This window comes from Temnothorax curvispinosus, unplaced genomic scaffold (genome assembly GCF_003070985.1).
Source record: "Temnothorax curvispinosus isolate PA1 unplaced genomic scaffold, ASM307098v1 QBEX01007315.1, whole genome shotgun sequence".
NCBI lineage: Eukaryota > Metazoa > Arthropoda > Insecta > Hymenoptera > Formicidae > Temnothorax > Temnothorax curvispinosus.
The window spans coordinates 13,682-36,565 of NW_020217095.1; the positions used below are offsets into that span (position 1 = coordinate 13,682).

Sequence of the window (22,884 nt, forward strand, 5' to 3'; positions counted from 1 at the left end):
GATGAAACGGAAAAAGAAGAAACTACAATAGCCTGTGAGAAAGACTCGACTGTATCAAATATAGAAGCGAATGATTCTGTTTTATGTTTAGAAACCATCGAAGGAGACAATAATGCCGAAGTTGAAATAGCATTGCCTGGGAACGACAATAAGACTGTAACAATTGAAGAAAGTAATGCAGTTGAAAGTTCCTGCAAAGAAGATGCAGCGGTTCATGTAGATGCAGAAGCAACAGAGCTGGATATATCTAACTTGACGGAAAAGGGCGCAGCGGTTCACGTAGATGCGGGAGCAACGGAGCTAGATACATCTAATTTAACGGAAAAGGGCGACACAGAACATTTGTTGACTCTCGAAGATTCGTGTAAAGTTCCAGATGATAGTGACGGTGCGACTGTAAATGATGTCGCAAAATCCACCAATGACAATGTTACTGCGGACGAGTCCGAAACGTCATCTAAAGAAAAAACTAAAGATTGTGATGTCCCAGATGAGTCGAGTAGTAACGCGGATGACGTGCAAATATCTCGGGGAGAAGCTGCGAAGAAGATGGATTCGGAATCTTCGGACAGTAATTTAGATAATCCCGAGAAGGATCTGTCCGAGAAGAACATTGAGCCCGAAAACACGGAGTTTATACAATTCTCTCACGACAAACAAGACGATTCCCAGATTGAGGGCCAGTCTATGGACGCGGAGGATCCGTTCGGCGGTGACAATCTTACGTCCGAAAACGTGGAACAGGCGGAAATCGACGGTCTTGCTGAAAACGAGCTCAGTTTTAAAAAGTTATACGAGCAAGGTGATAATTTGCAGGATGCGGTAAATGCTAGAAATAACGATTGTAATGAGAAGCTTAGCGTCGATTCAGCATTAAACGATCCGAAGGATGCCGACGTCGACAAAACCACGGACAATATTGCTGAATCGTCGAGTAATGTACAACCTACCGTCGATTCTCTCGAAAATACCTCAATGGACATTGATCTTCCGGGTACTAGTACGTCAGAGGCAGAAACGGGAAATATGTTTTCCACAAAATCAGCCGGTGAACAAGATGAGCAGCCCAAGAAGAACATCGAAGAAATTACACCGATGGAAACGGACGAGGAGCAGACCGACGTATTGCCGGGACAAGATGACGAATTATGTATTATCCCAGACAGCATGAAAGTAATAATACCAAATAAATCAGGTAAAACGGTGGAGGGCGATCAAAGCGAATCTGCACTTGCCAATGATTCTAAATGCGAGGAAAAATCAGCGAAATGTAGCAAATCTAATTCCGAGCTTGAAAAGGATACTTCACCAGATGAATCCAAATCGGCAACTACGGAAAATGAAAATAAAGGCGAAAGTGCCGTAAAGCAGAAGGTGACTGTTCCAGATGAGCTCAAGTCAACGACAGAAAACTCAATGCCAGCAACGGATGTTATTAATATCGATGACGAGTCGAAAAATTCTGAAGTTGAAGAGATTAGTAATAAAGATGTTTGTAAGCAGTGCGGCGAAGAACGAGCGTGCAAAATTCGGGTGAAACTCGGTACGGAACATTATTTTGTATGCTCGAAAACGTGTAAGGCATTATTTAAAGCAGCTCATCATAATAAAGCAATCGATATGCCGAGCCAAGGAGCCCACTCTAAACAAGAGAAGCGTTGTGCGAGTTGTTTATCAGTTATAGAACCAAATGACGAACGAAATCTTTCCTGGGAAACAATGGAATACTGCAACGATCAATGTTTGGGAAAGTTCCAACGGAAATACGGAAGTTTCTGCAAAAATTGTAGTGGTACAGTTCAAGCTGTGAGTTTAGGGAAATACTGCGTGAGATTCGGTTGTGACGTGAGGCAGTTTTGTTGTTCAACGTGTTTAGAGGAATTTAAAAAGGGTTTAAAAGTCTGCAGCTACTGTCAAAAAGACATAAGTTTTGGCACGGATGGCTTCCTTGCACCAGTCGGGGAGAAAGGACAGTTTAAAGACTTTTGTACCCAAGACTGTATGGAAAAATATTCTAAATTGAATTCTTCCGTACCGCCGGCTACGGAAAAAAAGCCATGCAGCGTCTGTCAGGAGGTAAAAGACTAATTTTTCTGATCCTTATTCTTTAAATGTATTATGGATAATTTTTTAATATGATTTTTTTTTTCTCATAGGAAAAGCTCGTACACTGCGAAGTTCAAATATACAATAGCACTCCGGTAGCTATATGCAGCGAACCCTGTTTCGCTGCATTTAAGTTTGTGAAACAAGTCAGACCTGAGCAGTGCTCTACCTGCAAGAAATTTTTTGAATTACCAAATAAGCAAAATTTCATTGTATTTTATGAGAATGAGCCTCATACATTTTGTAACAAGACGTGCTTGAATATATTTATCATAACGAATAGGAAAATAGTTCCATGTAACTGGTGCAAAGTAAAGAAGTATAACTTTGATATGATCAAGAAGGAATTAAAAACGGGACAAACCCTGATGATGTGCAGCTTAAATTGTTTGACGTTGTATCAGGTATAATATTTTATTACTTAAAATAATGCGATATATAACGACATGTGGAAGGTACAAAAATTTGTCATTTCTCTCGCAGGTTTCCATTAATGCAGTATCTGCAAAACGAATTAACTGTGATTTATGCAAGGAATATTCCTTAGCGCATTATCATCTCACAATGTCAGATGCAACGATACGTAATTTTTGTTCGTACAACTGCGTCATGAATTTCCAAGCACAATACACTAAGTCACCTATAACTATACCGTCGAGCGACGATCCCGTGCCTACAAGTGGGCCCACGAAGACCATGTTACCACAGAGAAGTACGAATCAGCCTGTACCCAGCGAGATGCAAAGTAAGAAGAAAACTATGCCGGTTATCTCCTCAGTAACGAGCCTAGCCTCGATAGGAAATGGACAAGCGAGTCCGACGTCGCAGCAAAGCAGTATGGTAATGCCTGCGAACGCGAATCAAACGAAGCAGATGGTCTACAAGCCACAAGTCATTACCAGACCGCCTAGTCCAGTAAAAGTGCACAACAAGATGACTCAGTGCAAGCCATTGGTGCATACGAAAGGAGTTTCTGTGCGTCCTCATCCTTGCACAAAGTGGACACAGACGACCGAAAAAGTTGAACAGGTGCTTGTACCTATACCAGTGCCAATTTACGTTCCGTTTCCAATGCATATGTACAGCATGCCTTTCCCAGTTCCAATGCCTTTTCCATTGCCCATACCCGTTCCGCTGTTTATACCCACTACGAGAAATAGCGCTAAGGGAATTATGAAAGATATCAAGAAAATACAAGAGAAGATACCGGCCGATCCGTACGAAGCCGAACTCCTTATGATGGCTGAGATGGTAGCTACCGAAAAGAAGACCAACGACAGCGATTCGGACTCAGTGGACGATAGGTAAGTGAATTAATGTTATTTACAAATCGCTTAAGTGACAAGTATCTTCAATGTTTAATAGCACCGTGTTGCCTTATTTCTGCACGATGTAAATAAATTTAAAATATAAGAAAATACATCAATACACAAATTAATATCAAGCTGATAACCCATTCGGCGATCAAAGATATAAAATTGGTTTGTTCTATGTTATACAAATCATGTTTATTTCTTAAAAATTTTATTTCTGTTTATCTCACGCACCAAAAGCATATATTTTTGTTTAGGGAAGGTGACACAGCTGATCAAGACAATTTACATAGTGATGGTTTCAGTCCGGAAGCGGTTGATACCAGTAACACGTTCGGAGATGACATGTTGCAAATGGCGTTAAAAATGGCCACGGAAGAATTAGACGAGCCGGCAGTCGATTTGGAAGCTGCCTTGACGCCGAACACGATTACAGCTACGCAGGCACCGTCGCAACCAGAGAACACTTTAGACAACGACGGTATGTGATATAAAAATGATTTAACGCGATGTATATGTATTAATAATTATGATATGATATTGAACTGTACATTGACGCGCACCGAGAACCACGCTCCAGTCGTGCCGATCTCAATATCAAACCTCGCATCTTTGACCATTTATTTTCCACTAAGTATGGTCACAACAACTACTGGACGAACAATACTTCATATCAATCTCACGCGTACGAGCTTACATCGGTGCCCCAAGAAGAGGAAGTGTTGCTAAGGGTTCCATATAATCGCAAAAGACTAAACTACTTGCAAAAAGTTAAATTACTTCTAAAAATCGAGTTTAATGTCGACTATTGTAATTTGAATTACTAACGATGAACCTTGTTATCGTATGTATTATCGTGGGAGTTAATTTAAATTTAACTTTGACCATTATTGATCGGACTGTTCTAGCGCTTTATTCATCTTTTTCATTTATTGTTATTCCAACGCTTCTAATGTGATCTCCAACGTTATATATTCTTTTGATGTATCATTATTTGACGTAAAATTTTTAAGCTCTGAGGAAGACCAAGTAAAATCGAAACGTAAACCTATTAAATAAATAAATAAATAAATTCATCCAACTTAAAAAAAAAACATCTATAATTTGCTCGAAAATTAGCCGTAACCATATACTTAGCTGTTGCTTTAGACGAGCGTTAATATCCTCTCTTTATTATTAATAAATATGTTAATCGTTCACTGTTAAAATTGAAATTATTCCTAACAATTCATACTTTTTTCAGTGCAATCGGACCGATTAATGGTTGCTTCTAGAGGAAGGAAACGTGTGATGCCATACAAGCCGCGCGCAACACCAACCAAACGAATGAGACGCGTCTCCGGTACAAATGACATGCCATTAATGCCACCACCGGAGTCACAGCCACCCCCGCAACCGCGCATTATGGAGCCGATGGAAAAACCTGACGCTAACATGGCGTTAAAATATACATTTGGCGTAAATGCGTGGAGGCAATGGGTTCGTAACTTCTTCGTTTATATATACAACAAACGAGACGGAAATATTTACCATGGATAAATTTTAAAAATATATAGGTAATAGGAAAGAATGCCGAATTAGAAAAACAAATTACACCAATGAGGAAGATAAAGTTGTTCAAGACAGATCTCTTACAACTTACCGCGGACGAGTTAAATTATTCTCTATGCCTCTTTGCGAAGGAAGTAAGAAAACCGAATGGTGCGGAGTATGCTCCCGATACAATATATTATCTTTGCCTAGGTAAATCAACTTTTGCATGATACGAGAGTCAGTGATACAATTATTCAGATATGTCCTTCATATATACCTTTGTTTTAGTCTCAAATATTTTTTCATGAATTTGTTTCAGGAATACAGCAGTATCTATTTGAGAATAACAGGATCGATAACATATTCACGGATTCGTATTACGAGAAATTTACAGATTGCCTAAATGAAGTAGCGAAAAAGTTCTCCGTGCTGTACAACGACGCCCGTAAGTATGTCTTATCACTCGTTGTGATTGCAAACTTTATTCTCACCATTTTGTCTTTTCAAACGTCATATCATCTGTTTTACAGAATACATCGTGACCAGGGTGGAGGAGGAACACTTATGGGAATGCAAACAATTAGGTGCCCATTCTCCGCATGTTCTGTTAAGCACGCTTATGTTCTTTAACACGAAACATTTCAATCTTGTGGTAAGTGAAAATCCATTGAAATCGACTAATAAAAGTCATGTAACTCGTTATCGTTAATATTTTATTTCAATACTAATAAATATGAGTGTTCATCAATGTCTTTTAGACGGTGGAGGAACATATGCAACTTTCCTTTTCTCACATTATGAAGCATTGGAAGCGCAATCCAGCAGCTCAACCCACGGCAGTAACAGGGAAAGTTCCTGGCTCAAGAAACGTCCTTCTGAGATTTTATCCGCCACAATCAGCTCTTGGTTAGTTATAATCTATTTATATGTTGTACTGTTGTACACCATACAAATTTTACACTGTCAACGCTAATTTATCGATATAAGATAATCTATTGTTTTTTTTAAGAAGCTAATTCAAGAAAAAAGAAAGTGTATGAACAACAAGAAAATGAGGAGAATCCATTGAGATGTCCTGTTAAGTTATACGAATTCTATTTGTCGAAATGGTATGTATACATGTTGTGACTAAAACAAACATTAAATTTAATTTATTACGTCAGTTTTGATACTGTGTGTACTACTATCTTGCACTTGAAATATTTCAGCCCGGAAAGCGTTAAGACGCGAAATGACGTCTTTTATCTACTGCCAGAACGCAGCTGCGTACCAGACAGTCCGGTATGGTACTCGACATCGCCCCTCGCAAAGGAACAGCTCATCAAAATGTTACATCGTATTAAAATGGTTAAAGAAATTAATGTAGCTTTACTAACGAGTTAATTTCACCTATTGCAATGATCTCTTATGTCGTTAAGCCAATAATTAAAGAAAAACAAAAGAAAGATTGATCTATTTTAACACTTTGACTGCCATCCGAAAATTTAAATTTGGCTTTGGGCTCGGCGATATTTCCCCCGACAATGCTGTATATTATAATTGTCGAAGAACTCTTGCGGATACGAATTACATTTTGTTCTTACAAAGTGTTAAAATAGTGCAGAAGAGTGGCTACTACAAAAATGAAACGATGCGATACAATATTGAATATAGAATTAGAGTTTTCCAGTTTCTATTGTATATTTTTCACTTCCCAATACAAAGAAACTTATTGATCATTAAAGTTTCTGAAATTGTGAAAAATAATACACATTATTTAAGCTTTATCTACGAAACACAAGTAACAACGCAGAAAATCCATTTATCTATTGTTGTTCTTATGTTTAATTCTATATATTTTTGTTAAAAAGAATTCAATAATTGTGAAATCCTAATCTTTTCTACAATGATTACAATTGTATGATAGCATGCTAATGGAAAGGATATCATTACAGAGATACAGAATTGTAACAAAAAAAAAACAAATATATTTATTTATTTCGTTCTATTTCCTTACATGGACTGAAAAATGCTGTACCCAATCAAAGGCTCATCCAGTTTTCTTTGGACGTGTGAACGCGCGCTTATGTTTTTGTCTACGTCTGGTAACTTCCATTTCATGTAATTTTGTATACACTTCATTAAATATTTCATTCTGATCCTCCTCGGGAATGGTTTCCCTAAATAAAAAGATGTAAATTAGAACGAATAATCTTAAAAACGTAAAGTATCAAAAGATGGTTTTGCTTTCTTACCGATATCTTTTCATCAGATCGTACTTCTCCCAGGGCTTTTCTGCAGCCTTGGCTTTTCTAATACGCTTTTCATCGAGTTCAAGCTCTGTTATGCCTTTCAGCTCTTGACGTTCCCATTTCTCTAACCATGGACGAGGATTGAGCTCCACTTTGATCTCATTTACAGGTATCGGTGCACCGTCCGGCAAATATTCCGGTTCCATGTCGAAAGGGAAGGTACTGTATTCTGCCGGTGCATCTCGCAGGTATCTTAGATGTGGATCCAATCTTTTCTCAAGCCTAAATTATTTGTCGCAATTAGTACCATCGATACAAGAGAAACAATTCAAGACAATTTATGTAAAACAAAAACTATATTTACTTGAGACACTCTATCTTCTGTATCGCAGGATCGTATAGCTCGTAAAGCACTTCGATTCCTTGATGATCAACCACGTTTCTCAGCAGGCACGTGGCTCTCAATCCCCATCCTGCTCTCTCGATGCATATGCCAACAAACTTGTTGACCTTTCCAGGAGCGTGTGGCTCAGAATAAGTCACAGCTAATATGGAACCAACATAGAATTCGGGTATCGCTATATGCGTGCGCCTTGCTAGCATATCCATGCGCTCCAGCTTTTCTCGGAGTGTGTTACGATACTTGGGGTCAGGGTCCGGTAGAAATTCTGGGTAAATGAATCGATATCTGTCTGGGATCGTTTTCTTCTGCTCAACGTTTCGTTCTGGTATCTTTTTGTTATTTTGCGCTTCTTGTATCGAATCTTGAGCGGCCGTGGAGGAATTTCCCCTAACTGCATGACCTGAAAAACAGACTTATGTAGTCTCGATAATTAAAAATTTTACATATATTTTAAGGAGACAATATCAAAATCTGCTCCGATATGAACAACCAGATAAAAGTGATGTTAATCTAATATAACCTACGTAGTACTTTCGCCGTTCGCAGACCGCTATAACCGCGAGAGAATATCCTCGAAATTACAACCATTGCTTTAATTTTCTATTATTATTCTTATTGAATTCATTTAAACATCAAACATGTATAAAACTTTTTTCGTGTAGAGAATTCAACTCGTAATCTCGTAAGCAAAGGGTGAAACCCGGTAACAACACAGTATAACCTGTATAACCAATATGTTCAATTGTTCACTCAACCCTTTTTTATGGTTTGCGCCGATCCGTACTGCGCATCGACATTGGGTGCGTTCAGCAAACACAACTGTTGAGTGTCGTCTTATCAACACTCTGCGTTGATTGGTTGGTTCTAAAAGTAAGAGCCAATCATGTTCGACTGCTACTCAGCGGTTTGGTCTGCTGAACGCGGCCATATCTTGACGGGGACCAATCAGAGGATTTTTACATTAATATCATGACCACACGGAGATAATTTTTTGTTATATTTTACCATTAAATTCACTACAAACTTAGGACAATTTGGCAACCAAGGAATTTTTTGAAATATGCAAAAGACATTTTATAAAAGAGAAAATTATCTCTGTGTATCATATTTTTCTGTCATGTTTTATTTTTAAAACGGAATTGCTCTGATTGGCTAATCTCCAGGTGGAGGCTCTCAAGATGAGATATTAGCCAATCAAAGGAATTCCGTTTTAATTCCGTTCCGCCATTTCTTTCTCCATGGGGATGCACCCTTAAACCTTAAGCCCCTTGCACAATAGGCGACAGCGATTAGGGTGACTGGCGCTCAGCGCTCACTGAGCTGCTTTTTCCGCTCTTCTGGCTGCGCGCTGCGCCGCTGCAGTACGGAGATAAGCTAGGCTAGAATTAGTGGTTATGTTTTCCGAGCGTCTGAAAAATGCTAGAAAGCGCAGAAAGATAAAAGTGATCCAAGATTGAATGCGAACGTGAGTTTCTTTGTTTTATCTCTGTAATTACGACATACATTGAAAATACCGTAACATGTGTAGTATAAATAACCGATAATAACTATTGCATACACAGAATAACGTAATTGCGAGTACACGTCTGTTGGGGAGATCCGCGGGAGTCCTTTGAAGTCACACGACGACACGATGAAGAGATCGCACTCGCGAAGGGACGAGGAGGAGAGCGATGAACATTATCGCAAGCGCAGGGACGACAAACGTGGCGACGATCATAAGGAATCCAGGCATAACGGCGATCACCGGAGTTCCAAGCACCACGATGATCACAGGAGTTCCAGGCGCAACGACGAGCGCAGAAGTTCCAGGCGTGACGACGATCACCGGAGTTCTAGACGTAACGACGAGCACAGGAATTCCAGGCGCGATGACGATCACCGGAGCGCCCGACGCGACGATCACAGAGATCGTAGGTACAACGAGGATCGCGAAGATCCCAGGGACAGCGACGTCGAAGCGAATGGGAAACGGAAAGCCTCGCCATCGCGGGAGAAGATTGGCAACAGGTACTACGGGGAACCGGATAAACCGCGAGAGAACCCGGAGGACGCCAAGCAGAAGCGAACGGTCGATCTTCTGACCTCGAGGACCGGAGGCGCGTACATTCCGCCTGCCAAATTGCGAATGCTCCAAGCGGAGATCACCGACAAATCGGGAGCCGCTTACCAGCGTATCGCTTGGGAAGCATTGAAGAAGTCGATTCACGGATACATCAATAAAGTTAACACCAGCAACATCGGGATCATAACGCGGGAGCTGCTGCACGAGAATATCGTTCGCGGTAGAGGTTTGTTGGCGCGGTCCATTATTCAGGCGCAAGCCGCCTCTCCGACGTTCACTCCGGTTTACGCCGCACTGACATCCGTAATCAATTCCAAGTTCCCGAATATAGGCGAGTTGGTGCTGCAGCGACTCGTTCTGCAATTTAAACGTGGATTTAAAAGGAACGATAAACCTTTGTGCATATCTTCGGGAACTTTTATAGCGCATTTAGTTAACCAACGCGTGGCCTACGAGATTATCGCCCTGGAAATTTTGACTCTACTGCTGGAAACGCCGACGGACGATTCCGTCGAGGTAGCCATAGCGTTTCTAAAAGAATGCGGCATGAAGCTGACGGAGGTGTCGCGAAGAGGCATCGAGGCCATCTTCGAGATGCTGAGGAATATCCTGCACGAAGGACAGTTGGACAAGCGAGTCCAGTACATGATAGAAGTTATGTTCCAGATCAGGAAGGATGGATTTAAGGATCACGAGGCTGTGCCCGAGGAGTTGGATCTCGTGGAGGAAGACAATCAAATCACGCATTTAATAAGATTGGACGACAAGCTGGATGCACAGGATATATTAAACGTGTTCAAGTTTGACCCGGACTATCTTGCCTCTGAAGAGAAGTACAAGCAGTTGTGCAAAGAGATTCTCGGCTCGGACGTCAGCGAATCGGAAGGCGACGACGAGGAGGGTGAAGAGGAAAGCTCGGACAACGATAGCGGCGCGGAACAGGCCGAGGGAAAGGAAGGGCTGATACTCGACAACACGGAAACAAATCTGACCGCGCTTCGACGAACTATATACCTGACGATACACTCTTCGCTTGATTTCGAAGAGTGCGCGCATAAATTGATGAAAATGCAACTGAAACCTGGACAGGAGATCGAGTTGTGCCACATGTTTTTGGACTGTTGCGCGGAGATGCGGACGTACGAGAAGTTCTTCGGCCTCCTGGCCGGTCGGTTTTGCGCAATAAACAAAATGTATGTCACGCCCTTCGAGCAAATCTTTAAGGATTCGTACAGCACGATACACCGCCTCGACACCAACAAGCTGCGAAATGTATCGAAATTTTTCGCTCACTTACTGTTCACGGACTCCATATCGTGGAGCGTACTTTCGTGCATAAAGTTGAACGAAGAAGACACCACGAGTTCGAACAGGATTTTTATCAAAATTTTGTTTCAGGAGCTCTCTGAATATATGGGTCTTGCAAAGCTAAATGAACGAGTTAAAGATGTGACGTTGCAATTTGCGTTCGAAGGACTGTTTCCCAGGGACGATCCGAAGAACACCCGTTTCGCAATAAATTTCTTTACGTCGATCGGTTTGGGTGGTTTGACGGACGACCTGAGAGAACATTTGAAGTCCCATCCAAAGCCGGTTGCTGTGCCCGCATTACCTGCCAAGGAAGAAGAACCCTCGAGCTCCGACAACGAGTCTACCAGCTCGTCATCCAGCTCAAGCTCGTCTAGTTCGTCGTCAACCGATTCTTCATCGTCTTCGTCATCGGAGGATGAAGATCTGGCAAAGAAGAAGAAGAAGAAGAAGAATGTGCAGCATAAACGAAAAGAAAAGAAATCTAACTCGAAGAAGGAAAATCAGAAGGAAGAGAAAGCGCAAAGTAAGAAGAAGAAAAGCAAGACAAGGGATAAATAAAACAGATAGAAATTAAGTAGAATAAATATAATAAATCCTTTTTTTATATAAGTTAATTGTATGATAAATATCTATATATATATATTCTGTACACACACACACAAATTATATTCTACGACTTACGTTTTACAAATTCTTTAGACTTCCAAGTAAGCGAGAATAATAAATCAAGATACAATATTTATTCTACTTGTATACTTTTTATTATTCGATAAAGATTACATTTAAGATTAGCTCTGGTTTTTTTAAATTAATAATTTAATTACGTAGGAAAGCTACTTCTATCGTTCTCATCATTTTATTATGTTCTGTGATGTTTTAATATTTCTAGAAAAACGGGGCGAGAAGCGCCTGTGCATTTCCAAATAATTTTCTCGGAATTTAGCTAACGATCTTTATCCATTTTCGCAACGCGCTAAGGACGGCGAACGGAGCTGGCTGCTCCCCGGAAAATGGGGGAGAGCGCGTCATCGTCAAAGTCGACACCGGAGCCTCGTGCCGTCCCTGACAATGAACACAAGATGGCAACGATACCAAGAGCGCGCACGCCGTCGGCCGCGCCTCCACGTCGTCGCTCGCGGATGCGTGTGCGGCATTGCCCACCACGCGCCGTGGCTGCGAGTGTGTGTGTGTGCGTAACGCGCGGGGAGGTACGCAAGCTATTTTGACGGGAAGGTCACATGACTAGACGGCTGTCGGCGTCCGATTCACACAGACGCGTGCCGCCGACCGCGCGTCGTAACCGAGCTATGCGCGTTGCGGCCTACGGCCTACGTCGGATCGCGCTCGCGCGCGCGCGCGCGCGTGTGTGGATTGGTACACACACGTGTATGACGCGCACACACCTGCTTTTCTCTGACGGGCGTCGCGCGACGCGGCGAGGGGGCCGCAGGGGTCTGGCCATCAGGACCGTGGAACGGAGACGGAGAGAAATTCGTAATGGGTGATAAAGTTAAAAATTGTTCTCTCATCTGGTCTCCGCATTTTCTTATTGTTTATTATATTTTTAGATGTCGGTATGTGTCACGGCTTTGATGAAATCCTCTTTGGCGCGTCCTGGAAGTCCTAGATTAGATGAAATCCTTATCTGCTTTCTATCACGCTACATCCTCATCCTGGACCAAGCTGAGACAATAGTCCGCGTGCGGAGCGATACCGACATCCCGAGTGCTACACAAACAGGCTTCTTCCTTCTATCCTAAATACCAGATCCACGTACGCGATCCATATGTGTCGTAGGCGTTGTAGCTGTAGGAACAAAGCATGAGGCGATAGAAAAACGCCTGTGGGGGGACCAAGATCGCAAGGAGCACCGGTATATAATTCATGATAATTAGTCTAAAATAATACGAGCGTTTCGCGTGGATCATTCACGGCGATGTAGTAACATCAGTCTGTTGTTTTCTTACTCCGGCACTGTTCGCGACAGGCGCGGTGGTGCGCAGTAGGTGGCCGGTTGTCGCGAGAAGGGGGAAGAAAAGGGAGGAGTGGCCGACGTCGTCTTCGTCGTCTTCGTCGCCGCCGTGGCGGCGGCGGCGGCCGCGATGCTCGTAGAGGGGAACGAGACAGGCATGCCGAGTTTACGGTGATTCTTTACCACCGAGCGGACGCGTGCGCGCGGCCGAGCGGAGCTCGCGGCACGCACACCAAGAGGCGTGCGTGCAGAAACGCGCGCGTGCACGTACCGGGTGCCTCTGAGAAGTTAAACGTAGGATTCCAACAGGAAGACCGCGATCGAGGATTCAAAAGGATCGAGGGAAACCTCGAAAGAGCTACGTTCTTGCGTAAAGCGATCGGAGACCAGCTCTAACGTTGGTCCGTCAGGTAGACGACGAATCCTTATCCTCTTCCGATGTCAAAACTATCTCAAATAAAACTGGAGCGATATTTAACATTGGAAAGAAATGGAAAGAAACTTAAAGAGGTATCGTGTTGCAGGCGAGCGTCAGTAAAGTAAGAAGCAAGTCCGCAAGCTACTTTCTCGCCACGCGGTATATGAAGCCGGTTGAACGCTGCACGTGTACGTGCGAAAAGTGTGCCCGTACGTGCGCACGCACACAGCCAGAAAGCGAGAGTGTGCGCGTGTATTCTGCATGAGAGGAGACAGTCTCTCAAGGGCTCCGCCGTCCGCCGTCTCCGGCTCTCGTCTCGTGTTTACGCGGTCGCGCGCGCATGTGTACAGCACAGCCGCGGACATCGCCGAGGGAGTGAGAAAGATAGAGAGAGAAGGAGAAAGAGCAAAAAAGCGCGGAGAAGGGCCCCTCCGCTCGCGCGTCAGGGCAAAAAGACTTCGCGGAGCGGGAAGGCGGGAACGGGATAGAAAGAGAGGAACGAGAGACGGAACATCCACACACGGTCGTCGTCCACGAAAGCGCGGCGAGCGAGGAGGAGCGTGCGTGAAAAGCGTATACGCATATATCGCGGAGGCCTGCCCGCCGTTGTCTCGTTAGCGTCTGTGCATGAGGAGAAACAGAGAGAAAGAAACAGAGAGTAGGAGAGACAGAGAAATATTCGCGTCGCAGCTCGTGCGTGCGTGCACTCCCATGCGGCGGATGGTCCGTCGGTTTCCACGTCGTCGCCCGTGAACGGAATCGTCGTCATCGGCTCCTCTCGCGGCGCGGTAAGAAATATGCGTGCTCCCGCTGCGAGTGTCGGCTACCCGTCGTCGTCTCGTCCACGATCATACGGATCGCACGGTGCGTGCTCCGCCACCGCTACCGCCGCCACCGCCACCGCCACCGCCGTCGCCGTCGCCGCCGCCGTCGTCGCCGTCGTCGCGATCGATACGCCATTGCGTCGCGACGTGCCGACGGGTAAATCGCTCGTCTGACGATGCCAGTCGTGCTGGTGGTCGCGCTCCAGTGATGCGATAATATTTCGCCGGACGTCGGACGTATCATCGCCGACATCCTCGTTGTTGTTGGCCGCGCGCGCGGTGGCGCGGCGTCCCGATAGCGATCGTCGGCGACGCCAGTAGCGACAGCGACAGCGACGTCGAGGAGGTGGTGGAGGAAGAGGAAGGAGGTGGGGAATCGGGGGAATGTCGTCGACGGGACGGCCGACGCTGATAACGTGCACCATCCGCGGCATCAGCAGTGCGCCGTGCCGTGGTGATGTGTGACGGACAGAGAGATGATAAATAGAAGCGCGCGCGCGTGTGTCTGCCTGCGCGAGTACAGTGAGCAACGTGCGAGCGACGATAAATAGACAGCAGACATATACATTATATATAGTGCACATATAGTGTGTGTATGTGTATATAAAGCATGTGCCATTTCGTTGTCCGTAGATTGCGTTCGATAAGACTGTGAGACTTGGCCCCCCGCGCCCCGCTATGGATCGTTGGCCCGCCGTATCCGTGACCGTGCTGCTTTCGTCGCGCATCGAATTCGCGGCTGCGAGAACGTCGCGTTGAAAACCGCCGTCGCCGCCGTAGGAGGAAGAGGAGGAGGAGGAGCTGGTGGTGGTGGTGGAGAAGAAGAAGAAGACGACAAACGACGAGACGACGACGAAGTGGAGGAGGAAGAGGGCAGTAGGAGAGAACGAGAGGGGAGTTCGCGACAGAAACGGAGGGAACTCGCGAGGAGGAGGCTCTCTCGTTTGGAGGACGGCGCTCGCTGCGTACGATCTCCGCGTTAACGCGCTTTTCTGCCCGCGAAAGCGCGCGCGAGGGAGAGAAGCAGAAAGAGAGTGAGAGGACCGCGGACAAAGGGGACGAGAGAGACGGACACCGAGAGCGGCTAGCGGCTTTATCATGTTGTACGTGGAAGTGGTGGCATCGCGGGATCGCGGGTCGCGGCGGTAGTCGCATCGTTGTCTTCGTCGGCGACGCGTAATGCTGCCGCGGCGGGAGGGGCGGACATAGGGAGGAAGGAAGGACGCGCGAACGGGTTATACGCGTGTAACTCGGCCTCTCGTGCCGGACGAGAGCGGAGTGAGCGAGAGTGCGTGCGTGCGAGCGAGCGAGAAGAAGAGAGAGAGAGAAAAGATAGAAAGAGAACGACCGAGGAGGGGGCCTCGTAGCGCGGGTTAGAATACCCCGTTCGGCACGGAGAGGATGGACCCGTGTCTGTCTCGCGGCGCGACACGTCGATCCGCGAGCGAGCGCGAGGAACGTGGTGGAGGCCACGCTACGACGACGACGACGGCGACGCGCTGGGACCGAGTAACATGGAAGTGGAATCGCGAGGAAGCCGAGTTGTTGTCGCGCCAGTTGTCGTGCTAGTGCCCGGTCCTGCTGCCTTGACATCCGCGACATAAATAAATTTTGCCGGATGGTCCAAGTGTAATACGGAATATATTGTGTACATCAACACTACGTAAATACAAAGCGATAATCGAATGTGCTGAGAGAGATCCGTCACCGTGCAGCGTGTGTGTCGGAGCATACGGTTGGAGTGGCGGCGGTGATATCGTTGCCCGCGCTCTCGTGCTCCGTTTCTCTTCCTCTGGGGGGAACCACGCTTCTCGGATACGCGGGCACAATGGAGACGCTATTGCCCGGCAGTACCGCCGCCGGCCAGTCGTACAGTCCGCAGTTGAAGACCGTCCTCAAGACCTATCAGCTGTCGGCCGTCAAGAGCCTGCAGGGTCCCAGCTCGGCCCTGCTGGGCATGGACTGTAAGGCCCTGCTGCACGAGCAACAGTCGGCGACCTCGTGTTTCTCGCCGCCCGCTGTCAGTCGTCAGGCGGCGGCCAACTGCGGCCTGGAGTCACCCGTGGAGTCGCAACCGCCCAAGAGCTTAGTCGAGAAGGAGGTTCGCGAGACGTTGGCGGCGGCGCGCACGTTGACGCCCGTCCCGAAGGCGCCCCGCTCGTTGGAGGACTCGGACGAGGACCGTCCCGCGGCGGCGGCGGCTGCGGCGGCCGACCGTCCGAAGATCGGCTGCGAGAAGCGCGAGCTCGAGTTTCAGATACCGATACTCACGGCGCCGGATCAGAGCTGCTCCGAGAGGTGCGAGACGATCCTCGAGGGCGAGAGGATCTCGTGCTTCGTGGTGGGCGGCGAGAGGAGATTGTGCCTGCCGCAGATACTGAACACGGTGCTGCAGGACTTCTCCCTGCAGCAGATCAATCAGGTGTGCGACGAGCTCCAGATCTATTGTTCGCGCTGCACCCGGGATCAGCTCGAGGAGCTCAAGCACTCGGGCATCCTGCCGCGCAACGCCCCGTCCTGCGGTCTCATCACCCAAACCGACGCCGAGAGGCTCGTCAGTGCTCTGCTGTTACGGACAGAGTCCTGCGATCCCACCCAGATCGGCCCGGCGGCGCCGGACTGTCTCGATAAGAAAACGTGTAAGAACGAGGAAGAGGAGGAGACGATTGTTAAGTTCAAAGTGTATCACGAATGTTTCGGCAAGTGCAAGGGCATTTTCGATCCGAAGCTATTCGAGACGGACGACTCTGTGTGCATCGAGTGTCTGGAGTGTGGCTATCAGTTTTCTCCCCAACGCTTCGTGAGACACGCTCACAGATCTCTGGAGAACCGCACCTGCCACTGGGGTTTTGATTCCGCCAACTGGCGGTCGTATCTGTTGCTCTCCCGCGATCAACAACACTACAACAAATCGCTCAGCCTTTTTCGGGAGCTGAAGGAGAGGCATCTTGTGTTGAACTCCAAGCGAAAGCTAGAGGTATTATCGCTCAATGTGTTTTTCTCTTTAAAAATAAGATGATAATTTTGATGTTTCAAATGCGTGTATGTTTAAAGCAGTGAACACAAAATTAAACGTCGCTTAATATATCTGGAGAGTATATATGGACCCAAATATCTATTTTAGCTGCGACATGAGCACGAGAGATTGATTAAGCGCACAAAGAAGGACATGGGGAAGGACGACTGTGCTGGAATCTACAATGGCAACGGTTTGGCGATGTACCATCCTGTATCCCAAATCGCCACTGATTCCTACTTGCAGATGCAATGGGCGGTTTTCGAGCTCGCTGCCAGAGGCGCAGCTTTTCAACCTTGGAATGCTACGGGCAATTGCAAGCACAGGGACAAGTAAGTATGGCGATCGCATCGCCACGATTCTAGCTACATAGCGAGAATTTTTCGATTATTTGGACTCTCGCTTTAGAAGCACATATATACACGTATACATCCTCGCGTATTCCTAACAGCCGCACACTCATATAGTAAAACCTGTTAGCGCGGAGAGGTAAACAATTTTAACGATTCTGGGAATAATCTGATATATTGTAATTAAATCATAAGGACCCCCAAAAGTTCAATAATTGAGAAGTCAGGGCAGTAAGAGTCAGACGCTGATCCTGGGGCGTAAATTCAATAGAATTTGCATGAATCATGCATATACCACTGTACTGAGTAAATTATAGCTTGCGCCTACGAACATTGTTGACATTTATGTTGACAAATTGACAAATTGTATCCTCATTATTGGTACACGTAATATTGTGACGTCGCTATAATTCTGCCCGACAATCGACGAAAGTTTCTCGGAGAACGCGTACAGAAATTCAAGTCACTCGAGTATACGTTGCTTGCGATTATCGTGTGCTTATTTTCACGCGCGGGAATAGCCGTCGTTCGCGAAATCTCATGTCCGTAGCTCGCGGCATAGCGATCCTTCCGACCCGCGACTCCTTCGACCATTCGCGCACAGGAAGTGAGAACGCTCTAATTATTGCAACGGCTGAAGATGGCTGAAAACTGAGCCAAAACGTATCGAACACTGTTTGGAATGTGAAGAGAAATAATAAATTCTATTGAATTTACGCCCCAGGATCAGCGTCTGACTCTTACTGCCCTGACTTCTCAAATATTGTAATTAATTCTAAATTTTTTTTTACATTGGTTGTTTCGTTAATGCACCTACATATGTTTTATCCGTTTATCGCATATATCAAATTCTTAGATCTTCGTAGCTCGGTCAACAGACTACACTGACAATCAGCTGAGTGAACAATCATCGATATCGTTGCTCGGAGGGTTTTCAAAACGTTTTAGAAAGATTCCGAAAGTCAGGTCAGATTCTACGAAAAACAGAATCCGCGCAACCGATTCCGGGGAATGAGAATTCGATCGGCGAATGGAAACGACGTGAATAATCGCGCTCTAATTTTATAAAATAAACGCTACATTGACAGATCAGACAAAGAACTTCACTCTCTCGTTCGGAGTCCGACATCGCATTCTATTTCACGTGAAATAAGTGTGGCGATTATATCGTCAGATACTTAACCGCCGAAACAGCGCCGACCATAATTAAAATAAAATCTACTTTTGTTAACAGTTCATCGTTGGTGCCTGCTTATCTCAGTCGAGGTCCGCCCGTACTGCAGCATCCCGAGCGAGTCATCCCGCTTTCGGAGTGTGAGCGTTTCGAGCCGCATTTCCAACCTAATGTGGCGTTGGCGCCTATACCGGCACCCGCACAAATAAGTCAGATACCGCCACCCTCGTCTGTTCATCAGCAACGACGGCATCATCACGAACATCGTCGTCACAGTCATCGCTCTTCGAGTCCCACGTGTGAAAAACAGGAGCTGTTGTCGTCCGCCAGTGTTAAGATAGAGAAAACGTCGCCGAGTCAAGCGCCGGCTATTGGTTCTTATCCTCTGTACTATATGTCTGATGAAAATAAGAAGGAGGCGGCGCTGCCAAAGGACAGAAAGGAGAAGGAAGGCGAGGAGGAGGAGAGCAGCGCGGCGGTGACATCGTCTACTGTAAGCGTGGAACCTACACCGCTGGCGGCTTCCTCCGAAGTCGGCACCTCCTCGCCATCGGAAAGCGATTCCGACATGGATGGTACCGTAGCGGCGGATCTCGAGGAACGTTTGAAGGCACTGGACGTACCGCAGGACGTGATAGAGCTGGCGCATCGCGTGGCGTTGCAGAACGCGCAGCTGCGACATCATCGGCGATCGAATGCTCGTGAAATCTCGAAGCTACGCAGTCAACTGCACATGCAGAAATTACAGCAGCAGCAGCAGCAACAGGAATCCACTGCCGTCGTCGTCGACGATGAAAGTCAAGACAAGAAGGAGGATGCGACAGGGACGATGGCGACGGCGCCGCGTTCCAGCGCGGCCGACAGCACCGAGGGCGGCAACGAGGAGACTGACGCTGCTGCGAGTTTACCATCGAACAATAAAGAGTCTAAGCCCGCCAGCGTAGCGACCAATAACGAGTCGGATCAGTGATTAGGATAACGCGGAAGTTATTTAACACACATACACCCACAACTGCTCAGCGATTACCGCGACAACGCTCATCCGTTGGCCGAATAAGCATGCACTGAGTTTAGTTACGTTAGGTACATATATATATATACATATATATTTACGATTCTAAACTAAACAATAAACTGTCTAGGTTTATGTGATACGCGACAAGCCTTTAAACGTTATCGCAAATAGTTCGGAGTTTTTACTAGGTAAGTAAAACACGTGCTGTCCAACTCAAAACATCGGGCTGATGGAGTCCTCGCGCTTCATACTCATATCTCGTGAAATTCGAACCGAGCGACCGACCAACCACTGTCAGCGACGATAGCTTGCCTTCCATGTCTGTCGATAGCTACGCGCGATACGTCCACTTCCTGTTTGCATTTTAGCGTTCCGCGGATAACGAAAAAAAAAAAAAAATGATACACGTCCTTTTCCGAAATGAATTTCGACTTGTCGAGTTTATGGTGCCGCGAAGACAAACGTGTTGCTCCGTTGACATTTCGTCTCCCAACCATGGGTAATGTTAACGGATTTGATGAAAGAGTGATACTCCCGGTGGGAGATGTGGCAAACCGATACCACGAGTTGGACAGCGACGTCAGGTATACTTGTATCGGTCGATTTTTTTATTAAAATCGAATGTAGATATTGTATTATATCGAAACAGGGGAGGTAGATTTAATGGATTACACCGCGCCAATAAAACGATTACATTTAAAGGGTATTATATAATGAGACATTTCGTATATATTAAATATATACGAAGTGTAAAGAAAGATTTTTACTATATAATTCTGATTCTTGAACATGTGAGTGATAAGAAAGAGTGAGGAGAGAAAGAATGTGCGTGTATGCGTGCGAGAGATTTCTAGTGAGAATGAATTTAGATTGCTTCCTATTCACATCTTGGTAGTCATGATCGCATAATGTAAATACATTGTGGCATCATAGGTGTATGTTTATAACTAATTACAGTATCATGACGAAATAATGTTAAAGTACAAAAAACCTAGGTGCTATATTGTTATTCTAGGTATGCTGTAAGCATAAACCTGGGTGTGTTCCAGCAGCTCGTACTACATTGTAATTGCCCAGAACGTTATATACACGTTCCAAACCCGACTCGCTAACGACTAAAAATCTTGTGATTAACGCGTATAAGTAGGATCTGCTTTTTTATTCGACGAAAAAGCTCGGTCCAAGCCTAATCACGTCAATAAGAAAGTGAGGAGGGAAAAAGAAATTTGCGTTTTTTTTTAAATTATTTATTTGGTACCTACAGTAGGACCATAACTCGAATCATCGTTGATAATAACGTATTTTCGATTGTTTCTTGAATTTTCAAGTATTTACGTGATTATCGAATCGTTTAATTTATTAATGGCATAAGAAAAGTGATTTATACACAATAAAGGCCATTGCACGTAACAAAGTTTTAGTCATAATCGTAAGGCCACAAGAAAATAGACCACGCACACTCGATTATTCTTCGAGCTTAAGGAGAATAATCGACTGTGCGTGGTCTATTTTTTTACGGCCTTACGATTATGATTAAAACTTTGTTACGTGCAATGGCCTTAAGTCACTATATACGAATCGTCGACGATCGTATAGTCATGTTGTTTTTTTTTCTCTTTTTTCAAAAATGTTCTAAATATTTTCTTAAAAATATATATGCTTTTTTTTCGGGATCGCGGCTAAAAGCGTAACGGGAATTCTATTGATCGAATCGTACGTGTAGACACGTACTGTATATAATTTCTGTTGAATACAATGTTTTGTTATTAATATATGATATTTTTACGAAGATTCGCAGCTGGAGAACCCACATCTTTAATATATATATTTATTTTGTACATATATTATTGTTGATACATATCATTTTAGTTGTATTTAATATATATATATATATATGAAAAATGGTCCTACTGTGAAAGAGAGAACGGGAGATGGGCAGAAAATGTTGGCCGTGCTGAGAGTAGCGTTTCCAGTTTTTGTCAACATCGAAAAATTACCTAAAGAGAGAAATATCTTAAAGCGGAGAGAGGAAGACGTTATCAGCTCTGGCCGCGATTTCTGTGTGTCTCTCGAGTTTTTAGCAGAGACCGAGTGTTAAATTATGTTGGACATAATTTGTCTGTATGTGGATTGATTTTTTTTTTTTTTATTTCTATACAGATGTTTTTCCTGCATGAGAATACTCCATATATATATACGAAAATGTCCGTGTATCAAATTTATATTATACGCCACAATATAAAGGGAGAAATAGATTTTTTTAATATATTCATACGAAGTATATATAATTGAAGCATGAACAAACAAGCAAGATATTATATGCACGTGTAAAAGAGGATGTAGATACAGAAAAGAAAATACATATATACGAGATATTATATACGCAAGAGGGTAAGTTTTATTACGGACTCTGTTGTCATTTATTGCACATACAATCGAGAAATGCGTGATAGAGATGTTTGCCTTTTTATCCCTCATTATTTTTTTTTCTCTCTCTACCATATTACGCAATACTTTTATTTTGTCGTCCGAATATTTTGACGGAGTTCCCAGTGACACGATATAATAATCTTCGATTTAAATTATAGACTTATCACTCGAATATATTTGTAAAAGTGGGTGTACACGAGCGAGCGATTGGCGAAGATGAACTTTGTGGAAATTTCAAAGATGTTCATCATACATAATGCAAACGGAACGGTTTGTTAACGTTGGTTTCGCGTTCGGACTGATTAAAGTAAGACGGTACGTCAAAGGAGGTGCCAAAGAGAAATTTTAAAATCCTCACTCTTTCGTTTGTTATTCGTTTTCGCTCGGCCTGTACCCACCTTAATGGTGTAATCTTGATTTTATACTGACTGAAATTTTCTTTTCGAGATACAATTGCTTTTTACGCGTGCCCAAGTGCAGGATACGAGAAACTGACACGGGGATGGTATGACGGGCACGCACGTCCGTTTATACACGTCCCCGCGGTCAGCGATATGATAGCTGTACGACAACGCAAACCGTACACACTTGCATTATATTTCCATTGTGTAGCAAAACATGCTGATTAAATACATGATTGCGTATCGAAAACATATACACGCGTATATACATATGCCGAGACTGCTTCGGAGATCTCTTATCGTACATAACATTTGTCTTTTC

The 22,884-nt window shown here is 44.8% G+C and overlaps 4 protein-coding genes across 7 annotated transcripts; 3 read left to right on the forward strand and 1 right to left on the reverse strand.

Annotated features, from left to right (window-relative positions):
• The first annotated feature begins 458 nt into the window (after positions 1-458).
• On the forward strand, positions 459-6,947 carry LOC112456951 (zinc finger MYM-type protein 3). Of its 3 annotated transcripts, none has more exons than XM_025019774.1 (11): positions 459-2,076; positions 2,157-2,510; positions 2,590-3,410; positions 3,677-3,900; positions 4,663-4,898; positions 4,976-5,162; positions 5,272-5,397; positions 5,483-5,604; positions 5,711-5,858; positions 5,962-6,061; positions 6,161-6,947. In XM_025019774.1, exons 1-11 carry the CDS (start codon positions 550-552, stop codon positions 6,333-6,335), a joined length of 4,020 nt encoding a protein of 1,339 aa, XP_024875542.1. In that variant the 5' UTR covers positions 459-549; the 3' UTR covers positions 6,336-6,947. The 3 variants fall into 3 exon arrangements, with proteins under 3 accessions (XP_024875542.1, XP_024875543.1, XP_024875544.1); XM_025019775.1 differs by having other exon boundaries at positions 5,965-6,061; XM_025019776.1 differs by having other exon boundaries at positions 3,725-3,900.
• On the reverse strand, positions 6,588-8,324 carry LOC112456954 (39S ribosomal protein L19, mitochondrial). Of its 2 annotated transcripts, XM_025019779.1 has the most exons (5): positions 8,111-8,324; positions 7,548-7,986; positions 7,187-7,465; positions 6,949-7,111; positions 6,588-6,679 (listed from the first exon to the last, which is right to left on the reverse strand). In XM_025019779.1, exons 1-4 carry the CDS (start codon positions 8,172-8,174, stop codon positions 6,982-6,984), a joined length of 912 nt encoding a protein of 303 aa, XP_024875547.1. In that variant the 5' UTR covers positions 8,175-8,324; the 3' UTR covers positions 6,588-6,679; positions 6,949-6,981. The 2 variants fall into 2 exon arrangements, with proteins under 2 accessions (XP_024875547.1, XP_024875546.1); XM_025019778.1 differs by lacking the exon at positions 6,588-6,679 and having other exon boundaries at positions 6,911-7,111.
• Positions 8,325-8,929: 605 nt separating this feature from the next.
• LOC112456953 (pre-mRNA-splicing factor CWC22 homolog) lies at positions 8,930-12,003 on the forward strand. The gene is made up of 3 exons (XM_025019777.1): positions 8,930-9,051; positions 9,149-11,485; positions 11,852-12,003. The coding sequence occupies exons 2-3, from the start codon at positions 9,220-9,222 to the stop codon at positions 11,887-11,889; spliced, it is 2,304 nt and encodes a 767-aa protein (XP_024875545.1). The 5' UTR covers positions 8,930-9,051; positions 9,149-9,219; the 3' UTR covers positions 11,890-12,003.
• A 2,542-nt stretch (positions 12,004-14,545) lies between these two features.
• LOC112456955 (ski oncogene) lies at positions 14,546-20,130 on the forward strand. The gene is made up of 3 exons (XM_025019781.1): positions 14,546-17,153; positions 17,301-17,524; positions 18,777-20,130. The coding sequence occupies exons 1-3, from the start codon at positions 16,005-16,007 to the stop codon at positions 19,684-19,686; spliced, it is 2,283 nt and encodes a 760-aa protein (XP_024875549.1). The 5' UTR covers positions 14,546-16,004; the 3' UTR covers positions 19,687-20,130.
• Positions 20,131-22,884: the final 2,754 nt, after the last annotated feature.